At 40.2% G+C, this 17,758-nt stretch overlaps 1 protein-coding gene across 1 annotated transcript in view; it reads right to left on the bottom strand.

Moving 5' to 3' along the window:
• The window catches only part of CRYBG1 (crystallin beta-gamma domain containing 1), a 214,282-nt gene that overhangs the window by 120,856 nt on the left and 75,668 nt on the right, over nt 1-17,758 (bottom strand). Inside the window, exon 2 of the mRNA XM_030882915.2 lies at nt 4,094-4,232. Within this exon, the coding sequence (XP_030738775.2) occupies nt 4,094-4,232 (139 nt within the window). The remainder of the gene's footprint in view (nt 1-4,093; nt 4,233-17,758) is intronic.

The following is a 17,758-nucleotide window of genomic DNA, read 5'->3' as shown; positions in this document are numbered from 1 at the left end:
GGGGATTGGGCATCCAGAGGAAAACCAGTGGGCCCATGTGGAGCAGCTAGAGAGAGAGAAAGCAGAAGTTATAGGGTTGGGAAGAGAAACGGATGTCACCTCTCAGAGTGTTCAACCACCTGAGAAACATGGAAATGAACGTGTTAGGAAATGTTCTGTCCTCTCTGCTACCTCGACAAATACTTGTTGAATTGAACTGTTATCCTTATTGACTGAACTAGAATAACCAGGCTGGAAGCTGGACAACACTCCACCTTGACAACTGCAAGATTAATTGGGCGATGAAGAAGCTATCAAAAGCAACTGTGGTAGAACCATCTCTGAGATACTTGAGACTAAAGCAGATACCTGTCTTGGATGATTTGGGAGCATCCCAATCTCAAGAGTGGGATGAGACCTTCACAGATATCTCCTGAATGATGAGGCAGAGAAGCATTAACAAGAATCAAAATCTGTACACATGAGTTCTGAAGAAGCAGCACTGATTTGGCAAAATTCTTTCTCCTCTATAGATTATAGCAACTTTGGTTCGGGGGTGTGGGGCTTATTTTTCCTTTTAAAAAGCACACATACACACACTTATACACATGCACGTGCAAACACACTTACAGGCAATGGGAATTAGAGGCTTTATCCAAGTCAAGAATGAAAAAGTCCAAACAGTTAAAGCAAAATAATTCTTTTCTTTTGCTTGAATTAATCAAACAATTGCTGTGCCCACTTATTCCTTTTCACTTGTTTGAACTTGGCTCCAGAAGGATTGAAAATGTGACAATTTTACTTATCACTATTGTCAGATACAATTTTCTAGATCAAAATAAGTGATTAGAATTGAAGGGAAATTAAAAGATTTTCATACTAGAAATCACTGAAATTCTCATTAAGGTAATTACTCTCTTTGAAGATGCTAATTTTAATTAACAATACTTTGCTCAGTATTCTTATTCTATTTTTTTTTAAAGAAATGCTTTAATTAATAAAGGGTGTTACTTCATGTTCTGGAAATATCTCTATGTAGTGGAATTAAGACATTTTCACTTAAAAAATGAATTCAGTAGTAAATATAATAAGTATATAATACAGCAAAACATATTAATCTACAATATTAATCCTTTCTTACATGCAAAGAAAGAATTATTCAATATAATTATCACATATGATATATGTTTTCACTCAATGATACCACTTCCTTATGCTTTTCTCTCATATTAAAAGTCTGTTACAAATATAAATATTTGTAATAAATATTTACATAAATATATCTTCTACTCTAAAGCTGACTAAAGGTTTTATGTAGCCGTTTAAAGGAAAAATTGTTTGGTATAAATAAATATAATCCCTGATGATGTTTCTCATCTAAGATTTAAATTCTAGTAATATTCTCCTTTGATTTGTAGTTGTGCTTTTTTTCCTAGTTGACGTATACATGCATTTGAGAGGCAATACCAGCTTTATAATTATAAATCCCTATTTCCGTTTATACAAGCTGGAAGAACAATGTCTTCTTTTAATTGAAGGATTCAGTACAGTATTGTCAGCTCTAAAGAATGTCTAAGGAATGTTAATAGCATGTTAAATAAGTAAACACAGTAACACAGAGTGTATGGAACAAATATAGAGAAGGAATAAATCCTGGTTGTTTGGGGGAAGGCACATGGCTTCACTTCAATGAAAATAAAAAATTGAAACATTCATCTGAGTAAATAGATATAACTTAGAGGGCTAGATCAAGTCAGGTATCTTAAGAAGAACTGATGGCCTTCTGCCTGGAAAAGGCGCCAAGGGCGGCCCTGATACAACTGCCTAGTAAATCTGCTGAATCCTGCAGGAAATGACCAGGCTTGCTGCCCAGAGTGGATTAAGAGAAGAGTCCTTTGGACGCATGGGAGGCGCCCTGGCATGCTGGCACTCACAGTGGGTACGAACTACCCAGAATCTACATGGAGTTAGCTTCTGTTTCCCAGTACTACTGGCCAGGCTGGTGGTGTGGGGCTGTCCTGCACTTCTGAGAATGGTCTGGTTACTCCTCTCAGCCATGATCTCAAGAGACATAAAGTTGAGAACACATCAGTAGGCAAGAGAACGTCTGTTCCATGCCTCTTCCTTTCTCCCAGCCCTAGTAGAATATGCAGATGAGAAAGATCCAGAGAGCTAGAGCCCAGAGCAAGCAGGAGGAAGAAAGAGGGCTGATGGAGGCGGGAGAGGGAGAAACAGGCAGATCCAGAAGTGGATCCGGGAGCCAGTTCTTCCTGATGTGGACGTTTGACCATCTCTGAGCAGGAGGGTGTGGTACAGGCAGAGAGTACAGACGGTGCCTGGCTGACCCCATTTCAGGCAACACGTGGAGACAGTGTAGCCAGAAGGACATTTTGCCTCTGCTTGCTCCTTTCGTCCAGTTCCTACCCTGTTTCTATCTGCCCTGGCTCCCTTCCTACACTGGGTTCCCAGTTCATCCGTTTCTGGTCCCAGGCCTCTGCCTTCCCCAGGTGTACCGACTGGCCTCTTTCTCCCTGCCAGCCTTCATGGGACTGAGCTCTCTGGCTTGGCCTCGGGGCCTCTCCCATGAGCTGCCTGGTGCTCAGGGCTCCTTGACTGCAGCCTGGGACAGCAAGCAAGGGCTGAGAGAGCATGTCTAGACGGGATAAGGGGACTAGGAAGAAGACACGCCTATTGCTGAATTGCAGACCAAGGGAGGGGGCACTGCAGACCCTTCACCGCCACCCTTCTCAGGGAATTTACTTTTTGCCGCAACTTTGAATGCTGCCCCCAATTGTTTCCTGGACTTCAGGAAACATCATAGGATAGTTAATGGCATGATACTTGCAGAATTATTTTTATTTTAAGTTATTAAAGGAAAAATGTAGAAAACAACTCGAAACTCAGGGCCAGTGACTGGATTTATCAGGTTTTGTTTCCAGTTATAAACTATTTCTTACACAGAAAGAAGAACAAAATGCAAAACCAATTTGAAAGTGAGTATAAATTATAGGAAGCCAGGTTATTTAATTTTTTAGTTTAAATTTGATTTTTTAATTTCAACATTTCATAAAATTTAATTTTATATTTCTGGTACTCTGATTGATATCATCCTACTTTGAGTTAGAAAGCATTTTCTGCTGAATTTCCCTACCTACTTTTGTCATTTTCTAATAAAATATGAGTTTATAATTGCATCATGTCCTTTTTTCTTACTTCTTTCCACCAGTAAGGATATTTTTTCATTTTAATTTTTAATTGTGGTAGAATACACATAACATACAATTTGCCATCTTAACCATTTTAAGTATATAGCTCAGTAGTCCTAAATACATTCACATTGTTGTGCATCCAATCTCCAAAATTTTTCATCTTGCACTAAGTAATTTTTTCACTTTTAATATATAGCATTACTAAAGCAAATTCCTTTGGGAGGGAGATTTCTTTCATGACAAAATATCTTTCATTACTAACCCTCAGTGATCTTATAAGAAGTTGTAACAAGAAATGTATTATACAACCTTCAAAGCCTGGCAGCTAAACCAGCTCTCACACTGTGACTCAAGACTTTATTCTACTTTGTTGCCTGCAGGCAAGGACAGGAGCCGTGTCTTTTCATGGGTGAAAGGATGCAGTTAACATGCATACACGTTATCTCCCACTTTGGGAAAAACTTTTCAAGGCAATATAGTTAAGTCAGAACTTTCTGCGCAAACATCTAGATATTAAGATGTAACTACCGATAGAATGGTAACAACTTTAAATGCCTTACAGTAGGAAGTAGTAAAAATGCCTTTTATGGGAATGAATCACTATTTCCAAATATTGATGTCATTTTATTTTGTATACCTTTGAGTTAAAGGTATACAAAGGGAAAAAGGCAGGCAAAAGGCACCCAGGACAACGAGGTAGAACATTTGAAGGCAGCAAAGAGCAAAGATTCAAACTTATCCCTTGATCCTTATTTATTATCCTGGTGCGTTGATATATAATGACCTTTTTACCATCTACGTTCTTTTCAAGTATGTGTTTTTCAATCAGACAGGGGTTATTTTTCACTTTTTAATTCATTAAAGTGTTTAGTCCTGGGAGCCAAATACTGGAAATGAAGCATTACCTTTTTAAACATTCCAGACTCTGTAGGTAAAGGACCAGGCACCTCACAGGCAGTGTGAAAGAACCGGGACTCCCCGCAGTGCAGTGTAAATTCTTGGCACTCTCCAGCCACATGGCCTCCATCCACTACCTCCAAAGCTCTGTAAAGAGTGGAAACAACAACTTATCAAGGATGCTGGAAAATCAAGAAGCCCAAAGGCACACTTCCTGTGTATATTTCCAATCAACCAAAATAATGAATCATTCTTCAAAGCCTACACAGGATTGCAGATAACTTGGTACTCTCATAACACATTTATAAACAGAATTCTTTTAAACCCTGTGCAGAAAACAAATGGAGATAGATGGGTAAATAGGTAAATTGCTAGATGGTTAGATTTTGACATGAAAGCAATACAATTTCATTTTATATTTGTATGGTTGCTCTGCTGTCATTGCTCTTAAGAAAAAAAAAAAAGACATTTGTATGTTTCCTGAACATTGGAAATAAAGTGGAAACTGACTCCCAGTTAGGGGAGGAATCTAGGCTATGCCAGGCAAAGGAAACTGTTCCCAGGATTATAATATTTATTAGATTTAAAAGGAATGCAAACCAACTAAGGCAGAGAGTTTTAGCAGACACTGGTGGTTGCCTAGCCCAAAACCATTTCCTTTATCTAAACCCCCAGCCTAACTGCCACACCCCTAACACACATTTTCTTTGCTAATAACCCTGATTTTGTTCAGATATCCATGTGCTTCAGAGGAAGCTGCTTCCTGCCCTGATAATCAATCACGATTGGTCTAATCCTGGTGTCCCACTCCCCTCGCCAGTAACTGACTCAGACATATGCCCATACATATCTGTCTGGCTGGTATCAACACACTGATTTAGGTCTACCTGACCCTTAAAGTGTTTGTACTTTGCCCTACTTATCTGATGCAACTCTGGCCACTGATATGAGAGAGACAACTGCTGAAGGAATCAGGAGAAGGTCTTTCTCTTAAAAGAAGGTTTACAGAAAGCAACAGTTCTTCCCTGAAAGCCAGTGTCATGACTGCATGTGATGAATGTGACAGCCATCCTGGGACCAGAAGTGGCATTAGCCTATGGAGAATAGATGGAGGAGAAAGCAGGGCAGAAATATGAGAGCAACTTGAGTCTTCAAATACATTGTTGAGTAGCTGAATTAACCAACCCTAGACCTGCCCTAGCTCTAAAGTTCTTGTTATGTTGCATAATAAATGTCCTATTCTTTAAGCCACTTTGAGTCACCTGTTCTCTATTATCTGTAGTTGAGCAGCGTTATAACTGATACAAGGGTTAATATATTTTTTTCTTTTTTTTTCTTTTTTTTTTTTTTGCGGTACGTGGGCCTCTCACTGTTGTGGCCTCTCCCGTTGCGGAGCACAGGCTCCGGACGCGCAGGCTCAGCGGCCATGGCTCACGGGCCTAGCTGCTCCGCGGCATGTGGGATCTTCCCGGACCGGGGCACGAACCCGCGTCCCCTGCATCGGCAGGCGGACTCTCAACCACTGTGCCACCAGGGAAGCCCTCTTTTTCTTTTTTAAAAAATTTATTTATTTTTGGCTGTGTTGGGTCTTTGTTGCTGTGCGTGGGCTTTCTCTAGTTGTGGCGAGCGGGGGCTACTCTTTGTTGCAGTGCATGGGTTTCTCATTGCAGTGGCTTCTCTTGTGGAGCACGGGCTCTAGGCATGCAGGCTTCAGTAGTTGTTGCACGCGGGCTCTAGAGCACAGTCTCAGTAGTTATGGCGCACGGACTTAGTTGCTCCGTGGCATGTGGGATCTTCCCGGACCAGTAATCGAACCCGAGTCCCTTGCATTGGCAGGTGGATTCTTAACCACTGAGGCACCAGGGAAGTCCAGGTTGATATATTTCTTAAGCATATAATTAAGGCTGAGAAATTAAGGGCTGTATGGGAGTAATTTGAAGAAATTCATCTTGTACCTCTTTGTTTTAGAAAACATTATTCTTTGTGTTATAGAAAATATATTAGCAGCAACAATTTCTTTTTGTCTTCTCCTTGGGAACTGAAATAAAAAAATAATTTCTTTAGCCCAGTCACAATTTCTCTCTGCATAAGTAACCACTCTGAACGGTTTCCTTCCTGCAATATTTACATCATATATAAGGACTTAGGAAAAAAACATTTCTACCCTCTAAAAGAAAGCACTGAAGTTCACCTTTGAGGAAAATGTCTCCTTAGGAATTACAGACGGCATGTATAAAGGGATAGAAAAACACACCTAGCTCCCTGAGAATCACATTAACAACTGAAAGGTATCTTAGAGTTGAGAAGGTGTTAAAGACTTAACCACGCTTGTATGTCTGCATCAAGACTTATTTTTACTAATTGGTCCACTGACCCTAAACCACAGTCCTTGTCCTTCTTCTGCTCACAAATAAGCCAAGAAGAGCAGCAAGCAAGAGAAGACCACTAGGACTACAATGGGGAAGAACAAATCTGACTCCATATTGGATCTATTCCTTTTACTTTCGTATTCTATTGCTTTTGTTGCAAGTTCATCACTAAAGAGACATTGCCTATAGTTTAAAGTATACATAATGGCCGGTATCTGGGAACCCTGCCTCCCAAGCCTGAGGTGTAAGCTAAAGTGCCTTTGTTTAAGTTCACAGGAAACATCCTCACCAGGCCCACCTGTAAACGGCAGCAGGAAAGAAGAAATTAACACACCCCCTCCGGAGTCTGGCTGGACCAGGAAGTATTTGCAACAGCTTTATCCCCTTTTTAACTTTGCCTCCCCTCCTCCCACTCTTTGTTCTGTAAAAGAAACTAGCATCCAAACCCAGGCAAGATGGTTCTTTGGGACCTTGGTCCACCATCTTCTCCAGCTGCTGGTTTTCCAAATAAAATCGTATTCCTTGCGTCAACACCTCATTTCTCGATTTATTGGCATATTGTGAGGTGAGCAGTACAAGCTTGGACTCAGGACAGAAAATGGATTCCAACCACTGCAGTTTTATAAATTGTAAAAGTAACAAGAAATGTACAGAAAGTCTGCCACTTTTAGTATTTTTTCTTTTTGAGGAAAAAAATATATGCCATTGAATGGATCTAGTGATGCAGTGATAAACCTGAACTACATGTGCTTCCTAAGCTTTATATTGTTGGAGGTGGGCAGAGTTCCAAAACGGAGTTCTCCCTTCCTGCTAGATACTTATGTATTGTGTGATGAAAAGCTGGCAATGGTGCTCTTTTTTCTAAATTTTTCTTGTGATCCAATCCCTGCCTATAGTATAGGATTCTTTTGCCTACAAGTAACAGAAATTCCAACTCACAGAAGCCTAATCAAACACGAAGTTTATTACTGCATATAAACGAGAAGGGTGGACTGAGTTGGTTTAATCGGTTTATTCAGTTTCTGCTGAATTGAGTGACTGCTACAGTTCTGGTCATTACATATAGATATGATAGATACGATAATTCCAGGGGATGAAAAGACTATCTTTTCCTGTGTCTCTCTCTCAGAAGTAAGGAAGTCTTGGGAGTTTGGGATTGACATGTACACATTGCTATATTTAAAAAGGATAACCAACGAGGACCTACTGTATGGCACAGGGGACTCTGCTCAATGTTATGTGGCAGCCTGGATGGAAGGGGAGTCTGGGGGAGAATGGATACCTGTATATGTATGGCTGAGTCACTTTGCTGTGCACCTGAAACTATCACAGCATTGTTAATCGGCTATGCTCCAATATAAAAAATATATGTGTGTCTGTGTGTGTGTGTGTGTGTGTGTATATATATATATATATATATATATATATATATATAAAGAAGTAAGGAAGTCTTCTCTAGAAACCACCTAGCAGACTTCTCTACGTGTCTCATGCCTACACAAAAACAATCACTGGACCTACCCCCTTGAGGCTGGGGCCTAAAGGACATCACCATGCAGAGAGTGGGCACCAGAACAAGCTGGTGTTCTATCAGGAAGAGAGGATTAGGGGGCAAGTGGACGTGGATGTTGGTGTGTGTCACCTCACCTCCCTGTCTGACAACACGTTCCCCACACCTACTACACTGTTGGTAGACGTGGAGTCGGTATATACTCATGGTTGAATTTGAGTTACCAAAGCAGAAACGTTCATGACTCTGGCCTCATTGCATGTTGAACCCAGGCAGTGTACTTGTCCTCCTGATTTGGCGATAAACTAACAAGACTTAGCCTGCTATCCAAAGGTCAATTCTATATGCTTTGGGTCATGATCTCAGAAGGCAGATTTAGCTTCCCAGTGGTCAGAGGAAGGGGATGACCCTCACAGGTAGTCCAGGCAAGGTCCTTGCTTCATCTGCAATTCCCAAGCCAGGAATTGCCGAGTTTGTGCTACAGCCAGTGACCTCTGACCTCCCTTGGAGGGGAGGGGGATGAGGGGTTGGCTGAATTCCTTTTCTTCCAGATCCAGATCCAAGCAGTCCTGCTGAGCACCTGGTCACAGGTGTCATTATTTCAAAGTTGGCTCCAGGACTCGGTTGGGAGGTGAAGAAAGGCCACGGGATGTGTGGGCTGGGAGGGCTTCACAAGCCGAGTTCAGCTTTGGGAGCTTCTCCCCGCAGACGCTGAGGCCACCCTGGGAGCCTTTTCTAGTTCCTCTAATGTCAGACACAGAACTTCTACTCATGGCAAACGTATTACACAAGTGTGTCTCCTGAAACACAACCTTTGCGAAACATGACACAGATATAATACACCCAGAATCATGCTGGAGGGACCCCCAGGCCCTACATTAACTTTGAAATAATATCTAGCTCTCATTCTTTCAGCAAGCATTTTTACATTTCCTGCCATGTGTCATATGTCCAAGGACACAAAGGTGAAGCCCTCAGGATATCAAGGTCTAGTAGACATAGGAGCGCATCGCGTGGACAAAATATTTTAATTGTGAATAATAGTCACAGATGGAGCTAGACATAGATAAGTCCCCCTAGCTTAAAAGAAAATCTTAGTGTTTGCAACAGGAAAGACCAATTGGAAAGTTCATTTTTCTTTTCCAAAGGGTACATTTCAGTTTAACTCCTGATGGGCTGTTGGTAGTCTTAAGAAAGACTAAGCATAGCCCCCTGGTGAGAAATTTAAGATTTATAAATGAAAGTAGACTTTCCCTTCTGAATAGTCACTACTGGTCTCTTATTAAGCACAACACTTCTGGGGTTAAAAAATAAGACAGAATAAAATCAAATCCTCAAACACTGCCATACCGGTCTGGAGTTTTAGCAGAGGATAATTTACTAATTTGCTAATTTATAATCTGTACTTTCCTCTTTTTAGTACAGGTATTATGCTGCCAGAAGTGAGTTTCAGTGTTGAGTATTGTATTTTACTCAGACTCATAAACAAGTGGAATATTGGCCCACTGATTCCATTATTTCCTGTTTCCTTTTTATTTGGCTTGCTTTTAAAAACCAGATTGCCCTTGTCCTTGGAGATTAAGTAGGTAGAAAATTAATAATGGCAGGATTGTTTACCCTTTCCTAAATTAAAAGAGCCACATGGCTATTTCCAGACAAATCCAAGCTTTGGGAGGCTTGAAGCTTATATAATTTTGGAGCCCTCTTTAAGAAAAAGAAAACAAAATTTATAGCACTAGGGCCCCTCCTAAGGCATTGGAGCTGCCCATGAAACTTCAGCTTTGTTTGCTTCCTATAAATCCACCTCAGGTTTTCCTAATCTGGTCTGCTCCATCAAGCTGTTCCTCAAGCATTTTAATATGCGTAGCCCAATATAAAGCAAGTTATGAGCTTCTCTGTCTAATAATTCTTACTTCAGAGATAATGTACATGTAAAATAAAATGAGACAGAAAACTAAAGGTTTGGGATTAACTCTAGGGTATAAATTGATGCTCTACTGCCATCTAGTGGCTACTCAGAGAATTCACAGTATGTTCTACTAAACCTTGGAGGTGTGACTTGAAAGATACCAAAAGGCGTCTCCAAGAGAGCTGAAAACACCAGATATTAGAACCACTCTTCTGAATTAAGGCAGTGGTTGTAAGGCTACGTAAGTTTTCTGGCCGCAAAGAAAGGGAGGAAACTTTTAATTCACTAACAAACAGCACTAAATAGTATGTGTAGTATTTCCTTGCTGCAACTGCTAAATGGTAGGGAGCTGCCATATACTGAGCAACTTCTATCCTGCTAATATTAGACCCTGTATCAGATTATGGACACACCATCAGATAATTCTAGACCTGGAAAGGTCCCTAGTGAGTACCTGGTGCAGTCCCTCTTTGCACATTTAAAGAGACACTGGCTCTGAGAAACCACAAGGTTGACAGGGCCCTGGGCCTGCTGGTTACCCATGTGCATGAAACTGGATGTTAGGCTTTTCTGACAAGACTCACAAAGAGGCATCTAATGACAGTGTGACAGTAGAGCCAAGTAAATCTGTCCTATCTCCAGGAAAAAAGACCAAAAACCAAACGAAAAAAACCCTAATATATTTCCCTTGGAAAACCAAGGATTTTGGATTTACAGAATGAGTTTTTCTTTCAGAAGCAATGATGCATTCAAATTTGTATTTTTCTCACCTGAATCAGAGAGGAGATATAGCAATGGTATACACACTGATTTCAGAGTCATACCAGCCTAGTCATTAGCCATGTGATCTTGGGCTACTTACTTAACTTCTCTCAGCCTCAGTTTCCTCATCTGAAAAATGGGGATTAGAATCAGACTGTCAGAAGACTTAAATTAGGTAATGCTCATGAAACACTTAGCCTAGTATTGCCACATAGTAGGTGCTCAATAAGTATCAGCTATGTTAATTACGCCTATGAATATCAGTTGACATTTGCTGAAGAATACAATAACTTACTAGGCATCATGTGGATTGTATTTTGAGCTAGCATAGTTATCAGGCTCAACTACGAAAGGATATAGAAATGAGAATATCTGAGTTGGAAGATACCTCAGAGATAATCTAGTGACCCAATCATGTCATTTTTCAGTTGAGCTCATTGAGGACCAGAGACGTTCATTGTTCATGGTCACAGGGCTAATTATTGACAGAGTTGAGGGTATAGAACCCGTCTGACTCCTAGTTTAGAGACTGATTTCAAATTCTCTGTAGATGAGTTTTATGATCACAAAATCCCTAGTTGGATGGAGAGATGAATAAATTCTCTATGCTCATTCAAGTTTTGAAAATCCAAAACATCCTCATAGTTTTAGCCATATAAAGAATTACTTACATCATTAATACCAGTATTTGGTGTTAGCAAACGGTGATAGCTTTTAATGAAGAAAGGCTGCCATCTAGTGGTTTCACTAGAGCATCAATCTTTTCATCCTTTTTAGTAGTGTTTCTGTAAACAGTAACACATCCTGGTTTGGTTGGCCTCTATTGCTCCCAACTGCCTCCATCTTTCTGGGCCCCTTGATTTTTTTTTTTTTTTTTTTTTTAGAGCAAGAAAGATATTTATTGTTATGCACTGCCAAGGAAACTGGCAGATGCCACTAACAAATGATAAAACATTCTTCTATGGCTCATTATTTCCATAAAAATAAACTATTTTTCAGCTATCATTTCTGAAACAGAATATAAACCCAACTATAAATGACCAAAAAATACAGTGGCCAGCAAACCCCAGTGCAGTGCGTGTCACTAAACTCGATGCTTTAAATGGCAGCTCAAAACCATCTCGCGACGTGCTGCGTGGGACAGAATTCCCCCCGTGTCTGTCCAAGTTCCCCTCATATCTGACCGCTGGGAATGCAGATCATCGTCTCTCCTACCAAGGCTGGGTTTTGCCCTAGTAGTTCCATGCAGTGACATCTAGGCTTTGGGTGCTACAGAGTGTGTGAAATTTAACCAAGCTATCTCAGGACCAATATAATACACAAATTTTGGTCACTTGGGATCACTTCCCATGATTAACAAACTATGAAGCCCCCCCAGAACCAGGCTGGGCTCAACGAGGTTTGGCTTTATTAGTGTTGGTCCCAGAGGAAAGAAGGATCTCAATCTGAGCAAGAGCAAAGAGGACCAGGGCCCCAACCAGTCGGGGAATCATTGCCCAAAACCCCGAGAGAACTGAGGACCCGTGGTCTGTATCTCAAGGAATGGCTTAGGTTCATCAGGAGTCTTGTGTTTCATGCATGACTGCATATGCTCTCACTTACAGCTGCTGAAGATTCTGGCATTTTTTTTTCAGCTTTTCTTTACAATATTCCAGTTGGACAAGTTTAGTTTTTAGTTGTCAAAATATTAAAAGTTTTCTTGATTGCTCGTATTTTCCTTTTAAGCCTACTCAAATTTCTATAACCTAATAGCAGAGAAAATGTAGCTCTTCTTCTGACGACATATATAACCCCCAAAGAAAGACTAATGACTTTACTAAGCTCATAAATAACAAATAAATAATGCAAGAGAGAGCATTTTATTTATTTATTTTTAACATCTTTATTGGAGTATAATTGCTTTACAATGGTGTGTTAGTTTCTGCTTTATAAAAAAGTGTATCAGTTATACATATACATAAGTTCCCATATCTCTTCCCTCTTGCGTCTCCCTCCCACCCTCCCTATCCCACCCCTCTAGGTGGTCACAAAGCACCGAGCTGATGTCCCTGTGCTATGCGGCTGCTTCCCACTAGCTATCTATCTTACGCCTGGTAGTGTATATATGTCCATGCCACTCAAGAGAGAGTTTTTTTTTTTTCTTGCGGTACGCGGGCCTCTCACTGTTGTGGCCTCTTACGTTGTGGAGCACAGGCTCCGGACGTGCAGGCTCAGCGGCCATGGCTCACGGGCCTAGTCGCTTCGCGGCATGTGGGATCTTCCCAGACCGGGGCACGAACTAGCGTCCCCTGCATCGGCAGGCAGTCTCTCAACCACTGCGCCACCAGGGAAGCCCAAGAGAGAGTATTTTAAATTGCTGTCTTTTGCAACACAAAACAAAAGCTAATGGTGATTATATAACCATGGAGCAGGCAATGAGCAGGAAGCTTGGAATATAGTTATATGTACAAGGGTAGAAAACCAACCCCGAATCACCAGAGGCAACTCTGGGGAGTTATCCCTGAGCTCTCCTGTTCCCAGCACCCCACCTCCGATCACTGGTCAGGGGCTCTTTGTCATCATACCTGAGCTTGCTTTGAGAGGCACTAAAAATGCAGCCACATTAGACCTCTTTGTTGAACATATTGCAGGGAACCCGAGAAGGGTGTAAGCCACCATCTTATTTAATATTCTCTCTGCAGGGACTGAAAGGAGAAGTTTCTCTCTTTCTTAAGTGCCAAATAAACCTTTTCTTTTCCTCACCAGGTGTCTTTCAGACAATGTGGACTGTGTACCTGACCATGAAAAAATGTTAATAATTATACAGAATCATATACATTCTGTAAAGTAATTGTCTCTCTGGCCTTATCACACTACTATTCCTTTAGTTTTCTTATCTTCACTTATTTACATTGTTAATTCAAGATAAACTGTAAATCTTTAGAGGAGGAAGGGATGGGGTGGCAGTTATAAATGCATGGAACATGCTTCCACCTTGCCAGTATGATGTCCATCTCCCCTTGTCCACTCCAACTACCATTATCCTACTTCCTAACTTCACTATCTCTTCAATTTACAGAGTTTTCCAGCTATTCTCTGCTATCTGGTCTCTCCTGCATCCTCTAACCCATTCTAAAGCTATGAATGGATTGATCTTCCTGGTGTAGACTGGTGTTTGAAAACCATCAGATGGTTCAGCACTGTGTACAGAAGAGTCTTAACTCCATAGTTTAGTATTCAAGCTCTTCTACTTTCTGGACCCAATTTACCTTTTCAAACATAGCTTTCCTACACGCCCTATGTCACAGGCAATTTTACTATAATTTAGCTTTATCATAATCATGGACGGTTCTTTCTCTCATCCCAGAGAGGAAGTTCCTTTGTGTACATAATTCCCTCTGTTTCTGACACAGCATCTGACCACATCTGGCACATCACAGACATTCAGTAAGGACTTCCTGGGTGAGAGAATACAAAGCCCCTTTCGCAAAGATGGTTTGACTCATAACTAGTAGCTTACAGCTACTCATAAGTAGCAGCTTGCAGAGCCTGCTGTTTACGACTGTTTCAAAGGTCAACATAAAGCTTTAGTTCAAAAGCACCTCTTCCTAACCACGACAGCTGCACGCTAGGCTGGTCTGTCGTCATTTTCCACAAGTCTATGGTGATGTCACATACTTTGAAGTTGACTTTACAGCACCTTTACTAGGCACCATCTACTTCCTTTGTTTACCTTGGCCCCACCTACCTCACTAGTCCAAAACGACTCTGGTGCCATGACAATTAGGAGTTTATGAAACTCTGGGGTCCCTAAATAACCTGGCACTGAACTCTTCTGCCTTAGTCCTTCCAGGCACTCAAAGAATTATCTTCCTCAATCCAGAGCTTTGATAATACTTGCATTGCTGTAAACATTATTACTTTGTAGCATTTCTAGGAGCAATAAAGTTTCAAGAGAAATTGTGTAATTTGTTCCTCATACCAATAATGTTTAGTATTTATGGCATTTCCTGAACTTATAAATACTTATTTTTCCTACAAATCAGATACTCTCAAAATTCTCACAGCTATAATTCAGAGATTTAAAGGCTCTAATCAATATGTTTTTGCTATATGATGGTCCGTAATTCTCATAAACCTAAAAGTGAGAATTGAGTCTTTAAATGTTACTTATAAGACATTAAAACATTCCCACACACAATCTGGTGCTTATAGTAAATGTCCTTTGATGATAATGTGAAACTAAAAAAACTTTCAAAATATGAGGATGAGTCTCATTATCTCTTTTTTTTAACTTTTCAAGATAAGTCTTATGGAGGTTAGCTTTCACATTAATTTTCGTAACTGTCAATTTCATCATGTTTGACTTACTGGATTTCCAAATACCTGTCAGTTGTTTGATGATTAATGTAACATGCACAGTAATTAGTACATAATTGCCTGAATTACATCTTTGGCTTCCCCTATCCACCTGCACCAGGTGGGTAAACGCCACAAGGGTCTCCTAGATACATCCTTTGGTAGTGACTAGAACTGTTATCATTTACTTAATGAATGAGTTCAATTAATGTCTTTACATTAGAAAATTAATTGTCTTTACAAAAGAAAACTCTAATTAAAAATCATCTCTAACAAGAAGTAATAATGTAAAACATCTTGCCGACATATCAGGAATCCAGATTGCTGACTGAAGATGGTGGGAAGCTGGATCTGAGAACAGACTGACAGTTATCATCTCGGCTCTCATGAACTGAAATCTCTCAGGTGTATGAGGCAACAAGAGATTATCACTGTGTCCCTACTCTCCATCTAGCTTAATAAAGTTGTCCTTACAGAGATGCTAGCAACAATCTCCAAATTCCCCACCCTGAGGGGTTCTCCAACACCACTCTAACGCCCCTCTCCTCTCTCCAAACTCAGCCTTTCAGTCATGGTCAGAGAAATCTGTTTGCATTTCCCTTATGTACACCTTGCTTCATTATTTATATGTCTTTGCTTGGGCTGCCTATTAATTCTTTTCCCTTTTCTCTTTGCAATCTTTGGCTGTCAGATTCTATTAAAACTAATTACAAAAGTCATTTATCCCGGAATATCACTGATTGTAATGAATCTTGTATTTCCTTACCCCTTAGATATCCGGTTTATACTAAAGGAAATCCTAATTTACCAAAAGGTTGTGTTCCAAACTTTTTTTTTTAAATAACTGATTTATTATTCTGTAAATACAAAGTTATAAGTGGTGGTTTAATTCCCAAATAAGCCCTAAAAGTCAATTTCATGTAGCTGAAATAGTACGTCATGGCAAAAAAGAAAGGAAAAATGAAAGCCAATATGAAAGATAGAACTGTTTCAGTATTGGTAAAAACAAAACAAAAAAACAAGAAAGCAATAAAACAGTCTGAGAAATAGTCTTTCTTTTTCCCAAGGGGATTATTCTCTTTCTGAGATAAGGATTACTGAGAAAAAGGTTCAGTTGAAAAGAGATAATGGTTAGAGATTTTTTCAGAGATTATAAAGTGACTTTACAGAGCTTTTGTTATTACCAGATCTAGATTGCTATTATTTCACATCAGAACTCATGGTTTTCCCTTTCCTTCACACAAATGTATCACTAGCTTTACTCTTGGGCTTTACAGCCATTGACCGTGTGATCATGATTCATAGTGGAATGAAAGAAGACACAAAGAAGGAAAGAAAAAGAGGAAGAGGACAATCCTGCAGCCTGTGGAACAAAAACCATATTCACAGAAAAACAGACAAGAAGAAAAGGCAGAGGGCTATGTAACAGATGAAGGAACAAGATAAAACCCCAGAAAAACAACTAAATGAAGTGGAGATAGGCAACCTTCCAGAAAAAGAATTCAGAATAATGATAGTGAAGATGATCCGGGACCTTGGAAAAAGAATGGAACTTCAGAAAAAGAATGGAGGCAAAGATCGAGGAGATGCAAGAAATGTTTAACAAAGACCTAGAAGAATTAAAGAACAAACATACAGAAATGAACAATACAATAATTGAAATGAAAACTACACTAGAAGGAATCAATAGCAGAATAACTGAGGCAGAAGAACAGATAAGTGACCTAGAAGACAGAATGGTGGAATTCACTGCTGCAGAACAGAATAAAGAATGAAAAGAAATGAAGACAGCCTAAGAGACCTCTGGGACAACATTAAATGGGACAACATTCACATTATAGGGGTCCCAGAAGGAGAAGAGAGCAAGAAAGGACCAGAGAAAATATTTGAAGAGATTATAGTCGAAAACTTCCCTAACATGGAAAAGGAAATAGCCACCCATGTCCAGGAAGCACAGCGAGTCCCATACAGGATAAACCCAAGGAGAAACACGTTGAGACACATAGTAATCAAATTGGCAAAAATTAAAGACAAAGAAAAATTATTGAAAGCAGCAAGGGAAAAATGACAAGTAACATACAAGGGAACTCCCATAAGGTTAACAGCTGATTTCTTAGCAGAAACTCTACAAGCCAGAAGGGAGTGGCATGATATACCTAAAGTGATGAAAGGGAAGAACCTGCAACCAAGATTACTCTACCTGGCAAGGATCTCATTCAGATTTGATGGAGAAATCAAAAGCTTTACAGACAAGCAAAAGCTAAGAGAATTCAGCACCACCAAACCAGCTCTACAACAAATACTAAAGGAACTTCTCTAAGTGGGAAACACAAGAGAAGAAAAGGACCTACAAAAACAAACCCAAAACAACTCAGAAAATGGTCATAGGAACATACATATCGATAATTACCTTAAATATGAATGGATTAAATGCTCCAATCAAAAGACACAGGCTTGCTGAATGGATACATAAACAAGCACCCATACATATGCTGTCTACAAAAGGCCCACTTCAGACCTAGGGACATATACAGACTGAAAGTGAGGGGATGGAAAAAGATATTCCATGCAAATGGAAATGAAAAGAAAGCTGGAGGGCTTCCCTGGTGGTGCAGTGGTTAAGAATCCACCTGCCAATGCAGGGGACATGGGTTCGAGCCCTGGTCTGGGAAGATTCCCACATGCCGCAGGGCAACTACACCCATGTGCCACAACTACTGAGCATGTGCTCTAGAGCCTGTGAGCCACAACTACTGAAGCCCGCACCTAGAGCCTGTGCTCCACA

The sequence above is a fragment of the Globicephala melas genome, chromosome 14 (genome assembly GCF_963455315.2).
Source record: "Globicephala melas chromosome 14, mGloMel1.2, whole genome shotgun sequence".
Taxonomy (NCBI): domain Eukaryota; kingdom Metazoa; phylum Chordata; class Mammalia; order Artiodactyla; family Delphinidae; genus Globicephala; species Globicephala melas.
Note: the sequence above shows the minus strand (reverse complement) of the source record. Positions and strands in the feature narration are given on the sequence as shown.